General features: G+C 42.9%; 2 protein-coding genes across 2 annotated transcripts; one reads left to right on the top strand and one right to left on the bottom strand.

The window, feature by feature from the left end:
• The first annotated feature begins 2893 nt into the window (after positions 1-2893).
• On the top strand, positions 2894-8780 carry LOC113586467 (zinc finger and BTB domain-containing protein 5). The gene is made up of 3 exons (XM_035530067.1): positions 2894-3177; positions 4000-5133; positions 5387-8780. The coding sequence occupies exons 2-3, from the start codon at positions 4012-4014 to the stop codon at positions 6479-6481; spliced, it is 2217 nt and encodes a 738-aa protein (XP_035385960.1). The 5' UTR covers positions 2894-3177; positions 4000-4011; the 3' UTR covers positions 6482-8780.
• Positions 8781-10209: 1429 nt separating this feature from the next.
• grhprb (glyoxylate reductase/hydroxypyruvate reductase b) lies at positions 10210-14433 on the bottom strand. Its single transcript, XM_027024606.2, has 9 exons — positions 14169-14433; positions 13298-13428; positions 13132-13204; positions 12885-13001; positions 12396-12484; positions 12028-12132; positions 11477-11612; positions 11063-11193; positions 10210-10821 (listed from the first exon to the last, which is right to left on the bottom strand). Exons 1-9 carry the CDS (start codon positions 14321-14323, stop codon positions 10700-10702), a joined length of 1059 nt encoding a protein of 352 aa, XP_026880407.2. The 5' UTR covers positions 14324-14433; the 3' UTR covers positions 10210-10699.
• Between the last annotated feature and the right edge of the window lie 190 nt (positions 14434-14623).

Here is a 14623-nt window from a genome sequence, read left to right as displayed (position 1 = left end):
CCAAGCGATGCACTCTCACTTGGTTTAGTATGGTCAAGCTCTTGCCATTATGAGTAGCTGAATTTTGAGATTTGCTGTGAGTGAAATGTATCCAGGAGACTCTTGGGTTTCTAAAGTAGTCTTTTTAATCTTGTCCAATCAGGAAGGCTGGATTTCCTACTTTAAGAAGGCTGAAAGCACGCAGTTTAGTGCACTGGGAAAGAATGAGAGAACTACTGAAAAAGCCCTAGAGAAAGAAGAAGGAAAGGGAAAAGTCTGAGGAAAAGAGAATGAAAGAACTGCATAAAAAGGATAAAGCTGAGGAAAAAACCGAAGCAGCAGGAGAAGCTGTTCAAGGAGAACGAGAAACGTGAAGAAGCAACTGAATCGTCAGCAAAAAGAGAGAGAGCAGAGAACTAAAGAAGAGAAGGGAGCCACGGAAGCAAGAAAATGTGGGACCACAAAACACCTTGGAGAAAAGAATAAGGAGGAAGAGTGGCTTACAGAGCAAAGTAGATTTGCGCAAAGCCCAATGGCTTCTCAGGGAAGAAGCAAAAATTTCAAGATACAGTGGAAAGGGTTTAAAGGAGAGAAGTCTGAAAGAGAGAGTGAAGACCCTCAAGAGAGGAAATTGAGCAAAGCAGGATGAAGTGGGGCAGTTTCCAGTTCTAGAATGAGTCAAACTCATAACTTAAAAAGCATTTGTTGTCATCAGGTGTGTCATGCATTGGTCTTTTTCAGGGGCCACACCTCAAATAATATTCCCTTCTCATAAGATTTTCGATATGGTTGTTTTTGGGAGGTAGGGGTATGGTGATTATGTTGCACTGATTGCACACCAACAGAACAATTAATTATTCATTCTTGTCTAAATAATGTATTAATCGAGAGCAAGATTAACAACACATGATTTTCAGTTATGTGAGAACCCAAAGCACTGGAATGTGTTTGTTTAGTATGCATTAGTTGAAGAATGGCTAGTTTTGCAGAATTCCTATTCTTTAGTGATTAAAGTACAACAAATTTTCTTTCTTTCAGAAGACATGTGAGTGTTTTCAAGAGGGTGATGCTTCTTGTGGCAGAACACTGGCTGAAGGGTTTCAAATAACCAAAGTCATAAAGGTATTCTGAGTATGAGCGCAAGTACAAGAGGAAGCTCTCAAATAAAGACAACAGGGAAGTTGTGCAAGTTGCTAGCTACCTTGTGCTATTGTTTTACCCATTTCACTGGACTAATTATGAGCAGATAAATGTTGTTCTTAAGTTATATATTTTATACAGAGTAGAGGACTAATCGTTTGGTCACAAATCAAATTATGGGATTATTTTGAGATAAAACTGTGCATTATTTTGTAATATTTCATTTTTTGAACTGCAGATCTAGAACAATGGCACAACACTGAATGTCCTGCTTTATTCTCTTGATACAGTGCACCTTCAGAATGAAAAAGCTACATCCAATGGCTTCCCGCAAAGGTGCAGGGAAAGTTTACACATTGTAATTCCAATCTGTCTTCATGCAAGATCAAATGTATGTTGTGTGCATTTTATAGGATGCACGTTTTATAAGCAGAGATGGCCCCTATGGAGAAGTAACAGAAGAGTGTTCACTAGTCCAGTTCACCTTCTCAATACACGACAGCAGTGTTCTGTTGAAGTGTATGCCACACCTCCACAGAAACCCAAATTCATTCCACCAAATTCCTGATTTACTCCATCCAAGGTGTTGTGACCTTGTCTAAGTTCCAGGCCAGAACACGAAGTGTGAGGAATACAACTGGTCAATTGTGTAGTGTAAATGAAGACCAAAAAGACCAAAGTTGTTCAGTGATAGCTGGTGTATTATAGAATAGAGTGTGATATATACAAGAGACATTGTAACACTGCAATATAATGTCAAGTGTGACCCAGTCCTTACACTACCCTTGTTTACACTACAGGAATTTTACTTCTTTAAAAAGTCACACAGCTCCTAGGGCTATGCTGAAATGTAACATTTTGAACATGTTTGGGTATTGCACGTCATCCTCACTCTCGCCTTGTGTGTGTGTGCAGGATGTAATATGTAATCATAGCGTGTGTTTAGTTACTGTTGAAAATAAGGACTAATTTATATTTTATGCGTAAACCGGGTTTTTAAAAATATATTCGCAAATTAACATGATTCAAAACGGTTTTGTTAATGAATACTTTTTAAAATTGTCTTTTACCCTCTATCGCGGTAAATGTTTCACAGAGACATGGCGCCACTGTTAAACGGAGTTGCCTTTTATGGTGCGCAGACTGCTAAAAGTGTTTCTTAAGTAGGCACGTACAAAGATGTAGATCAAAACAATTCTCTAGCTTTAAGGAGAAATATATATATATAATTTTTATTTTTATTTATTTACACTTTCGGTGAGACGTAGAAGGAGAGAACGCTAGCTCTGTAACCCCTTAGATAATGAGAAGTCTCTGAATGTCTTGGACTGTTGAATTTTTCTTCTTGAAAGAGCAAAATGGTGGTATTTATTTGAAATGAAGTATGCAAAAAATAAGACATTAAGGCATGAAGTTCAACCAGCCCTAATGTAATGGAAACAGACAGACAGACAGACAAACAGACAGAAGGGTTATGTTAGATGAAGGCCACTACTCAGTAATTCCTCATATGAAATGTTACCAAATTATAACATTTCTATGCATCATCTAAATACTATTTCTATTCTACGTTGTCTCTTATGTTCACCACCAATGTGCGTTTAATGCGAGTTTAACCGTGACCCCCATTCTCCCTTGATAAAACAAGTAACTTATACAAATGTACAATGTGTGCGAGACTCTGTTACTGGATATTAATTACATCTGTCGTAACGGAGGGTATTTTGGTTAATGAGGGGATTGATGCAGGGCATCTGGCAACCCACCCGTAACTACTAACTAGCTTTCGCTAACTTACAGTAGCGCACAGTTACTATGGGACATTGTTGCCTGTTAATCTGTTTTTATAATTAAACCATAATAGACATGTTATTGTGTAATAAAATATTTGTGGTTCCGCTTAGTATCTTTTATATATTTATTAGGTAACCTAATGTACTAGCGAGATATCTGTCGACTGAAGGTCCAACTTTACTTGCTAGCTAGCTGGTAGGCTAACTAGCTAGCTTGCTTGTGGGACAGAGGAACAAGCTTGTGGTTGTATGCATATAAGTAAAGGTGAGTGCCGTTTATTAGCTAGCTGTTTATTTTTGTTCACATAATTTGCGTTAAGGGCGTTTGATATTACGTATATTAAATACCAGTAATGTGTTTAGTATTTTGTTTAGCTAGCAATATTTAAGGCTATTAAAATAACGACACGCATATAAGATTAGCTAAGCGAGGATAGCTAACCTACGTTAGTTGACAATTTTTTACTCAAAATTGTTGACTAGCGAGGATGCGAATCTTGTTGTTAGGTAACCCAACACTTGAACAGGATTGATCACACTGTAATGAGTGTTAGACTTGTTAGCTATAGGTTAGCTAGCCTTATAGTTGGTTAACCTAGCTAGCTAGATAACAAACCGAAAAGTAGACGTGTCTTCTCCGCTGTTAACCCTAGCTATCTGCCTGTAACCAATTTTTAGTCTTTTTGCTGCAATTATATAATCTGGTAGCTGCATTTGAACACAGTTGGTAACCTAAGAACGCATCTTGCAATGCTGACTTTACGTAGCTAGCTAGCTAACCTAGCTAGCTTTGTTGAACCCGTACATGATTCAGACATAAAGGAGCAAGTTATCCCTTGTGCTGTCTTCGATTTATTAGTTAGCTAGGTTAGTTCATCTATATTGTCATTGACCTGTAACGTTCGTACGACATGGCGGTAAATGACAAATAGCTAGCTATATAGTAGTACAGTAGTTATCTGTTGCCTTTTTTGCACTTTAATAATTAACTTGCTTGCCGTTAGAGCGATGCATTTTAAAAAATATTATGACCAAGTCTTATAGTTTGAAATGTTTGGAGAGTTTTAATTATTGTTGTGCTTTTTAGTTCCTTCAGATCATGGACTTCCCAGGCCACTTTGAGCAGATCTTCCAGCAGCTGAACTACCAGCGTCTGCACGGGCAACTGTGCGACTGTGTGATAGTGGTGGGCAGCCGTCACTTTAAGGCGCACCGTGCTGTGCTGGCTGCCTGCAGCACACACTTCCGCGCGTTGTTTACTGTTGCCGAGGGTGATGCCAGCATGAGCATGGTGCAGCTGGACTCAGAGGTGGTAACAGCGGAAGCCTTCGCTGCCCTTGTTGACATGATGTACACGTCAGCACTGACGCTGGGCGCAAGCAACGTCATGGACGTGCTGCTGGCCGCCTCGCACCTGCACCTCAACCCGGTTGTCAAGGCCTGCAAGCACTACTTGACTACACGGACACTGCCGGCGTCACCCCCGGCTGAGCGTGCCGGCCGGCAGCACCAGCAACAGCAGACCGCTGTCCATGCTGCTGCCGGGTCCCGCCTCCAGCGCTCGTTCCTGCTGCAGCAGCTTGGGCTGAGCCTGGTCAGCTCTGCCCTCGACGGGGCAGAGGAGGAGGGGGGTGGGGCGGGCCGAGGGGCGGGGTCGGTATCGGCAAGTGGACTGGCGGACCAACGGGAAGCCTACTCTGCCCGCCGCTTCCATAAGCGCAAGCAGGCCTTCTCTCTGATTCGTTCTGAGGCAGAGCGGCTGAGGCAGAGGCCACGCCTCGGGGCACAGGCTGAGGGGGCTGTGCAGGAAGGGGAGGGAAGAACAGGAGGGGAGGAGCTTCTGTCCCCGGACTCTCACAACAAAATTGTGGATGAGGATTCCAAACTGGATGTGGTGGTCGCAGGGGTGGATGCTGGGGATGATGGCGGCTTACTAGATGGACGAGACTTCCGAAGGGGCCTGGGCCACGAAGACGTGCAGCTGCCCAGCCAATCAGATGGGGGTAGGGGAAGTGGAGCAGAGCAGCCTCTGCTGTTGCCACACAAAGAAGAGTATCCAGATGCGGGGCGTCTCCATGGTGAGGGGCTGCAGATCAAGGACGGGGGCGAGGAAGAGGAGCCGCAGCACATGCAGGTGGTGGTAAAGAGTGAACCGCTTAGCTCACCCGAACCTGCCGACGAGACCAGCGATGTCACCTCGCAGGCCGAGGGCAGTGACCAGGTAGCACTGATTGTGTTACTACTCAATAACCATAGCAGCTGTTTGTGTAGGACACAAGTTTCTACATTTGTGATTATGTAGCTCAGACTACATTGACCTATTTCATTAATTGGATTCCATTAATAGAATTTGGGCCTAGTTTGTAATCAAAAATGGGTTATTTTTTAAATCTTTCCTATCAGATTACTTAATTGACCCTGCATGTTTTAAGTTTAATGTCCTAAATCTAAGTTGGGTTGTCCTGCGTCGGCAGGTGGAGCCAGTAGGAGAGAAGCTGGAGCTGAGTCCCGAAGGCAGTGAACATAGCTTCACAGAGCCCCAACCCAGCTCCGAACTACTTCTCCTGGGCAATCACAGTGGGCCGTCTGGGGGTGGAGAAAGAGGAGGGGGTGGAGCAGGGCGGGAGGAGCTGGGCTCATGCGCCGATGCTCTGGAGTCAACCGCTCTGTTCCGTGCCACCAGCTTCCTGAGCGGTAAGGGCTTTGAGCGTGGCACACTGCCGGGAGCTGATGGTGGGGGCAGCGACAACATTCCCAACACAACCACAGGGGAGTGTCGGCTGGAGCGCGAACCTGCTCGATTCCTGTTTGGCGCCGACCTGGCCGGCGGCCCCTCCTCATCCCTGCTCCTCCCTCCCTCGCAGAGCCTCTATCCGGGGGAGGGGGCGGATTTCTCCACCCTGCAGGCAGATGCACTCCTCCTCCGCCCTCTACATGATGGCATGGCGCCATCTTCCTCTTCGTTGGTGACTCCCCGGACTACCGCCGCACACGAGCAGCTGACTTTGGACTTCCAGAGGAGCGGACTGGGCCTGCACCACACCTTCCAACGTACACCTAGAGGGGGTGGAGCCGGGGGTGGGATCGGGGCTGGCGCAGGGGGCATCTCCGCCTATCGCCGCATCGCCCCAAAAATGGGGCCAGGAAGCGGGGCTGGGCGTGTGGATGCCGCCCATCCACCAGGCTCCACCTCCTCACCAGCAGTATCGGCACTCCTCAACGCTGGCTTCGACAGCCCGGCGTGTGGAGGGGGCGGTGGCTCAAGCCTGAACCCACCCCCCCCACTGACCCGTGCGTCCGCCGACGTGCTGTCCAAATGCAAGAAGGCTCTGTCAGAGCACAACGTGCTGGTGGTGGAGGGTGCGCGCAAGTATGCCTGTAAGATCTGCTGCAAGACCTTCCTGACACTGACGGACTGCAAGAAGCACATCCGCGTGCACACGGGGGAGAAGCCCTACGCCTGTCTGAAGTGCGGCAAGCGCTTCAGCCAGTCCAGCCACCTGTACAAGCACTCGAAAACCACGTGTCTCAGGTGGCAGAACAGTAACATGTCTAATGCCTTGCTTTAACTGCCTTGCACAAAGCCCTCTGCGAACATACCCCACAATGGCGTATGGAAACAGTGCGTTGGGCCAGCCAGCCAGCTTTGATCGCAAACACTGTGTCGTCCACACTGTACTGCAGAGGAGGTGCAACTGCACCTAAGGTGTTGACAGACGTGCAACCATGAGCTAGCTAGCTAACATAGAGAGACGCACACACACCCTGTATACGCACCAAGGTTTATAGTGTCAACACAGTGCCAAAAAAGTAATCTCTCACTCATATTACACAGCAACCTGCTCACCATGTACACACACAAGCTCACATTTTCAGGAGTGAGAACACTTTACTCGCCAGTACTGTAGCTACTAATGTAGTTTGAAATGTTGATAAAGATAATGCATTGTCTAGTTTTTTTTTTAGCATTTGTGATGCAGTTTATATGATTTTTGTCGTGTGTGTGTATATGTATATATATGCGTGCGTGTGTGTGTGTGTGTGTGTGTGTGTGTGTGTGTGTATATACACACATTTCAGATAGATAGATATATATAAAATAATGTGTGTGTATGTATGTATATGTGGGTCCAAGTTTTTCATGCCAACCAAGGTAAAGCTCAAGTAATCTTTTTTTCAAGTGTCATGTTTGTTTTTTGTTTGTATTCTTTTTAAGAAATATTTATAATGGTGATAAACAATGAACAGTGGTTCACAGTAAGTAGTGAGAACTTTAAGCTGGGTAAAAAAAAAAAAGTTTTTCTTCAGTGGTAATGCCACAAGTTAGCTCCTGTGTTGTAAACACATGAAAATAGTGTACTTTTTAAGATGTGTTTGTGAAGGGTTGGCAAAGCCCCCTGAATTAAGAACTAGAAAGTTGTCTGCTTTCAAAGATATGAAGCATCCCTGCTGAATGTTTTTGAACTTTTTAAGATCTCTCTGAAGTGTCAGAAGAATCCTGAGCCGAAGTTAAGGTCAATATTGCTTCTTTGACACGTTGCACTGTTAAAGCTCAATCTGGCAACCCTTTTCAGAGCTGTGTGCTGGAAGGACATTCTGTAAATCATTGTCTAACAGCTCATATCCACAGCAGCATTATGTGGCAGACTGCCGCTGTAGGTCAAGATTCCTTCCTGCCATTTCAGAGAAGCCCACCACTGAGCTCTAGATAACTCAAGTTCCACTGTGAAGTTACTCCAGCTCTGACTCTCTGTTGCACTTGACACGTTTGGAATCCAGAACAAGGAGCCTTCTCTTAGAAGGAAGTTCAAGGGATGAACATCAACAAAGATCAGTTCAATTATTGGAGCTACCCATAGACAGTGAAAACTGGTGTTCTTTGTTTTCCCGTCTAGTTGCTCGGAGTCAGCATTTAATGGACATAAGCACATGCACTCCAAGAGTGTGGCTTAAGAGTTAGATATAATATTGACTTGGTAAAACTGGTCTGAAAATTGATTTCCTATTAAAAATTACCAACTTTCAAGATGTATAAAGCACGTGTGGGTGTTTTTGCCCAATCATGCTTGATCTCATTGAGTCCATGAAAAAACAAAAAACGATTTTCAGAATTGCTTTAGAAAGCACCGGCTAATTTTACCTGAGATAATCAGCTGCAGTAGACCTCGCCTTGGGACCGTAATGACCGCAGTCGGTCAAAGAAGGGATCGTGAAATGATGGTGAACAAGAATTTTAACAGATTCTTGAGCGAATTTCTTGCCTTCCTTTTGAACGAATGCACCTTTGATGAAGTGACTATAGGAGCCTGATAGTCATAGTACAGATCGGGTTCACAATGTACATTTTGGCTTCAGCCTCTGTACCTGCTTGTCGATTGTTGTGTGTTGCTTGCAGTGGTGAATGTTTTTTTGTTTTGTTTTTTTCCCCTCTTGAACAGAAACTTGTGTTGTGTTGTAATCTTGAGCGGAGTATTGCCATGCTATTTAGTTGTTTTTTTTTGTTGTTTTTTTTTAAATTACTTTACTATACATAGCACGTAAAATTGTTATATTTCATTGTAGTAGTTCTTGTATTTGGTCAGTAAGTTAGGAATGTTTTGTGTGTGTGTGTGTGTGTGTGTGTGTGCGCGTGCGTGTCTGCGTGCATACGATTGTGTTCCTTGTCTATGTTTGTAGCATGTGAACAAGCGTTTATTTTGAAGGGCTCAATCAGAGGACTTGACATTGGACAGAACGATGGGTATACAGCCAGTGCCAGAAGCTGAATCTACACTCTTTCTCTCTTATCTCATGGGAAAATGCCCCATCATATAAATTTTGCACGATTGTGGCTTTGTTTCCTAAATTCCTCTAGAAGATGGGGGGGGGGGGGGGGGGGGGGGCATTAAAGAAAGATAAATGCTTGTTCTGTCCTTTAGCTGTAAGCGTTTTGTTGTTTTCATGGTGAAAATACAGTTGTTGTTTTCTTTTTTTAACCTGTTACAATGGTCCTGTTATGATACAAGTCTTACAAAGTAACCACAAACTTGAAGTTACAAAAGGGAGTCATTTGAACAAAAACGACAGGGTTGCACAACTGTCATTAAATTTTTATTCAGGTTTCAGACAGTCATCACAAGGAGGGCCATACAATGTCTGTGTTGTAGAAAAGTCTGTACATACAGGCCTGATGGGATTGACTGGAACTTTGAAGGTGGCAGCCTGCCCTCCCAGTGTGAACCCCTGGATTAGACTACTTGCTTTAATAGATGCCAATTGGATATGATTTTGCTAAGGGTTTTCTATTCATTTCACTTGAGCTGTGCTAGTTTTTATTAGAATATTTGTTTTAGAAAAACTCTGTAAATGACTGTACATTGCCAGTGTAATAGGTTTAAAACAGGAAACATTAGGCAGAAGGATATAACTGACAAGACTTTTAACACAAATCAGGCCCTTTGCAGTTGGTCACCCGTGCTAACATCACCATTATTCATGTTAGTCTGAATGCTCATTTTGTAATCATCATTGTGTTGATATTTCTGATCCATGTTCTTTAATATGACTTCATTTATTTTAGTTGTATATATTTACAGTCAGACATGCCCAGTAGTTATCTTCAAAAACTTGAAGCACCTGGAAGGACCTCCACGTCCTGAGAGCCCGTTTTCGCTGAGGCACACTGGCAGAAAGTCAGCTTGTTATTGTTGACTTTTTTTGTGCGTTTGTGTGTTCATAACATGGGGTGATTGTGTTAACTGGGTTTCTAAACTCAAGCAGGACTGAAAGATAAAAAGATTAATGCAAGGGAAAAAATTAGTAAATTCATAGCTGATCAGTGCGCAACAGTGACTGCCTTATGAGCTTTTACCTACAGGATGGCGGGTTAGAAGAGAAGGGCTTTTTTATGAGTTCTTGTGCACTTACTGTATCTTTAATCACACTGTAGGACTAATTGTTTTTAATCTGTTAAACCAATGAAAGATGTAGCTCTGAATTAAAATAGCTGTTATACATATGCTCTTCTGAGATTTTTTTTTTTTTATGATTGAGTACTTTAAATGAGATAGGGCTTATATGTGTCATCCCTAGATCAACACAGACTCCGTAATTCTGGTTACTGTAGCTAAAGTGAAACAGTTGTGTTAAAGGACACCTGTTTAGAGCTGGTACCAGAGTTGTGGTTGATAATGCTACATAATCCACGCTAACTATCCATAACAAACATAACACTACTTTCAGGCACTATGTGAGTAGCATCAAAACTTGACAAATTTACTGAAATTTAAGTGTTTAAAAAATGCTTTTAAAAATGAAAAAAGAAAAGAAAGATCTCTTTAATGAAACTGATGAGTCTTGAAAAGACAATGTTATATTCTCAGCAATCTTAATGTGCATCAATGTTAAGACTTGCCACATACATTTTTGCATTTTCCACAAGTTAAAGGTTTTCACGTCTGTAGTATAGATGGGCTTTAAGTTGTTCAGTGTAGATCAGTGATCTCTGACTTTGCCCTTATGCTCTGTGTACTGACAAAGGCATGTTACTATTTATTTTTTAATTTATTTTCAGTACAATAGCCTCTTTCCCACTTTGCCAAACAGTTCGGAATACAGACAGTAACTGTTCCAATCGCATTCCCACAGGACCACGGTTCAGTAGTGAATGCTAACAAACCGTGTTCACTGTAGCTTTCTCAGCATAGTTAGCTCACAGGTCCGTTCAAGTGGGATGGCTTAACGACACAGGAATTCAGTATGGGTTCATGCATGTCTGTGAATAAGGCATCATTTCTAGGGCGTAGACTCTATAGGTGAAGTTCTTTCAGCATGCGATCTCCTCGGAGTCCAGCAAGCAGGTTATTGGCCGCAAGAGCAGACATGGCGTTCCGTGTAGTGTAGGAGGCACTTGCAATGTGGGGTAGGATCACTAAACACACACACACACACACACACAGCAGGATTATGATCACAACAGGACACACACTTTGAGAAAAACATTGAAACTACTCAGTCAAGTACTGGACTATATAGCTAAGCGAACACTTCATGGTATTTGTTATAGGGTGAAATCACATTCACATGTAATCACCTGGCAAATGGTTCATTTGAGAAATATGTCTGTTATGGTCATTTCTCTCTCACACGCGCACACACACACACGAACTCACCACAGTTTTTGAGTGTGAAGAGGGGATGGTTGGTAGGCAGTGGCTCTGGAGTGGTGACATCTAGTCCAGCCCCAGCAATCTCCCCTGTGGCCAAAGCTTCATACAGATCCTCCTGGTTTACCACTCCTCCCCTGTTTAACAGCAAAGTACATTGTGCACATCTCAGCATGGCTCACGTGACCATCTCATTGCTTGGCCTAACTGGAAATCTGGCCTCCATATTCGGTTTCTTGGCACATTGATTTAGAAGCAGCATGATTTGCTGTTGACTCGCCATGGGTGTCGGCTATTAACGCGCAGTGGGCGGGCTGTTGGCATGAACATGACGGGCTGTTGGCTGTTGGCTTCCAGGAGTGGTTGCTGCGAGCAGCTTCTCTGAGGCGAGGAGCCCGTGAGCTCCTGCAGGGGCCCTACCTGCTGGTGTTGATGAAGATGGACGTCTTCTTCATGTTGGAGAAAAGGTTCTTGTTGCAAATGCTCTGAGTCTCTGGAGTCAGGGCACAGCATGCCGCCAGGAAGTCCGACTGCCTTGCCAGGTCGTCCATGGAAACTGCATGTGCGCACACACACACACACACACATCAGCCTCTACTCATGAATGGTTTTTTTTTTATTATTTTCTTGCTCTAACAGCTGTTTGAATCATAGATTTGTCAGTAAAGCAGCCTCTTTCTATTTTAAGGGGCAAAAGGTTTTATATATATATATATATATATATATATATATATATATATATATATATATATATGTAATGAGTAACAGGTTTACTTAATTCATTGATGTTGTTCTCTACCATTTGGTTTGGACTACTGAGTAGATCTTAAAAAGATGGTGGACAACTGGCATATATATATATATATATATATATATATATATATATATATATATATATATATATATATATATATATATATATATATATAAATAAAATTACACATTTATATCAGTAAAGATGACCTCCTTACCATATTCTGCCTGAATCATCTCTGCTAGCTCTGGCCTTGGTTCAACATCTGTATAGATGAACCTTTTCACCTTAAAGGGCTTTAGACGCTCCGCTATGGCCACTCCTGCCACACACACACACCCCATTTGAAACTGTGAATATACCCCAACCACCACTAATCTCTACCTGCTTATTATTACAACTTGCTAATACTTTTTCAGAAAGCAACAGTAATGAGTAACAGGTTTACTTAATTCATTGATTTTGTTCTCCACCATTTGGTTTGGACTACTGAGTAGATCTTAAAAAGATGGTGGACAGCTGGCAGAGCCAGAGGGGCAGCGAAGGCATTGATACTGTGAGCGGTTCGTGCTGTGGGTCACTCACCGATCCTTCCAAGTCCGAGGATGCCAACTGTACTGTTGGCCAGCTCGTACCCACACAGCCACTGGGTCCTCCAGGTTCCCCAGCCCCCGCTAAACACAAACAAACCAGGTCAGGGTGGCACAGTAGAGTGGAGGTGTGAACAACTGACTTTCATTATCTGGCGAAATGCATTGGCAATGGACATTTATCCTGTCTTAATTAGAAATAAATAAAAATAAAAAATAAAAATTTCTAAGCAAAATATCTTTGTCACTTTCTTGTGCTATTTTAATGTATCATTTTTTGATGTGCATCATTTTCTCGTAAGTTTAGATACACACATTAAATGTATGAGTTTATATATACATATGTATAAGCACATTATCTTTACTAGGTTGCAACGACGCAGGCCCACATTAATTAACTTGCATTTTAGTACTCACATTTCACTCCGTGGGGTTATAGCGAACATTAATTTCTATCATTATATCTGAGTAAAGAACTAAGTACGTTTTGGCTTCGTGCGCAGCCTCAATTAATCTTCGCGACGTAGCGAGCAGCAGGGCAACGGTCAGCTCCGCCACCGCGTCGGTCAGCACCTCGGGAGTGTAACCTACGCGGATCCTCCTGAATGCACATGTAAAGAAGACAAATACGCGTCGTGTCATCAAAATCTCGCTTTTTGATTATAGAAACTTACACAAAGAAACATACACAAAGAAATACGCATGTACACGTATAAACGTCTGCCGCTGACCGTTTCTTCAGCTCATCCAGTGAGAGATGGTCAAACCCCACTGACATGGTACTGAGCACCTTCAAAGTTGGACCTGCACACGCAAAAAAACAACCGCTCATTTAAGTCGCGTACGCGTACCCACGACAAAACCACCACTACCGGCTGAACGTTTGCTTTGGCCAACCTGCGGCGTCTAATACTTCAGCGTCGATCTTCTCCGTCAGAACGCAGAGCAGGCCATCACAGCCTTTGACCTTCTTAAGCAATTCACGGCGGGGAACGGGGTCGTCAGAATCCCACAGCTCCAGTTGCACTCTAGACATTTACGAATGAGGAGAAAAATACACACGGAGTTAACATGTAGGCTGACAGCCTTCTACGTAGAATGGCCCACTGCACTTATAACGAGAGAATAGCGTTGAAGTATGCCTAGATTTCTAATTCTGAAGTGCATTGGCTATGTGAAACACACTATTGGTAAATGATTTTCAAAAATGCCACAAATTCGGAGGCAACTTTGTTGATAACGTTATTTAATATTTGTCTTGGGTTTTTACTGGAGGTAGATCCGGCCAAAAATATTGTAATTAAAGCGCCATAATCTGAAAATGCTAACCCACATTTGCCATTTAGTTTTTATTTTAGTTTTGACTTATACATTTCATGAAGAAATAGTCAAGCCAAACTGAAGATTAGATTTTCTTTTATTTATTAGCCATTTCAATTATAGTCATGCAATACCACAATGATTATGAAAACGAAATAGCAAACGTTTTTTTTTTTTCCATTTTCTCTTTATATTTGTGATAAATGACTCATGCCTTTATGGAAAACAAGACTTACAATGTAGCTTTTTCATTTTCATTCTTGTCCATGGAATGGAGAAAAAAATGAAATGGTAAATGTTGGTTTGCATTTTCATTTTACTGTTTTAATTATATCCATTTTTGGCTGGATGTACATCCCATAGTTTGTGTGTTTGTTATTCGGTACTGAAAATACATCATAAATGTATGCTCGCTTTTTAAGATTAATCGTAGGCTATATGAACTTACTGGCCAGACTTCCGAAGAATCTGCAGTCCGTCTGGGGGCACCTTGCGAGTAACGTACACCCGCGGTAACGAGGACATCTCCCGCTGAATTCCTGCGACAGCTACCTCCACCCCAGTCCGCTGGAGTCTCCGCAACGCGACTCTGTTCCACCACATTGTGCACCGACTTACAACGGGACGGGATGGGACCGTTGACAAAGGACGGCAGCGTGTTTACTCAAGGACTTCGGAACTTGGCCGACGGTCCTACAGAAATCGTGGGGGGCGTGAGATGTTTTTGCACCAGACCCACGGGAGGCGGTAACCGTTGCCCGATCGTCTCAGCCAATATGAAACAAGAAGGGGAATTGGTGACAAAAAATACAGCAACTATGCCAAAAGTTTAGTTATCCGACAGAATGATGGTAAACAAGACGTAAGAATTCCTAAATTTATGGCAACTATTGAATTAATTAT

The sequence above is a fragment of the Electrophorus electricus genome, chromosome 9 (assembly GCF_013358815.1).
Source record: "Electrophorus electricus isolate fEleEle1 chromosome 9, fEleEle1.pri, whole genome shotgun sequence".
NCBI classification, from domain to species: Eukaryota; Metazoa; Chordata; class Actinopteri; order Gymnotiformes; family Gymnotidae; genus Electrophorus; species Electrophorus electricus.
Note: the sequence above shows the minus strand (reverse complement) of the source record. Positions and strands in the feature narration are given on the sequence as shown.

Bases quoted from the DNA above. Each gene is read 5' to 3' on its own strand.
- LOC113586467 (XM_035530067.1), top strand. From the start codon at position 4,012: ATGGACTTCCCAGGCCACTTTGAGCAGATCTTCCAGCAGCTGAACTAC. The intron at 5,134-5,386 runs GTAGCACTGATT...CTGCGTCGGCAG, and splicing joins AGGCCGAGGGCAGTGACCAG to GTGGAGCCAGTAGGAGAGAA.
- grhprb (XM_027024606.2), bottom strand. From the start codon at position 14,323: ATGTGGTGGAACAGAGTCGCGTTGCGGAGACTCCAGCGGACTGGGGTG. The intron at 13,429-14,168 runs GTAAGTTCATAT...GTAAATGTCTAG, and splicing joins ATTCTTCGGAAGTCTGGCCA to AGTGCAACTGGAGCTGTGGG. The intron at 13,002-13,131 runs GTCAGCGGCAGA...ATGTGCATTCAG, and splicing joins CTGGATGAGCTGAAGAAACG to GAGGATCCGCGTAGGTTACA.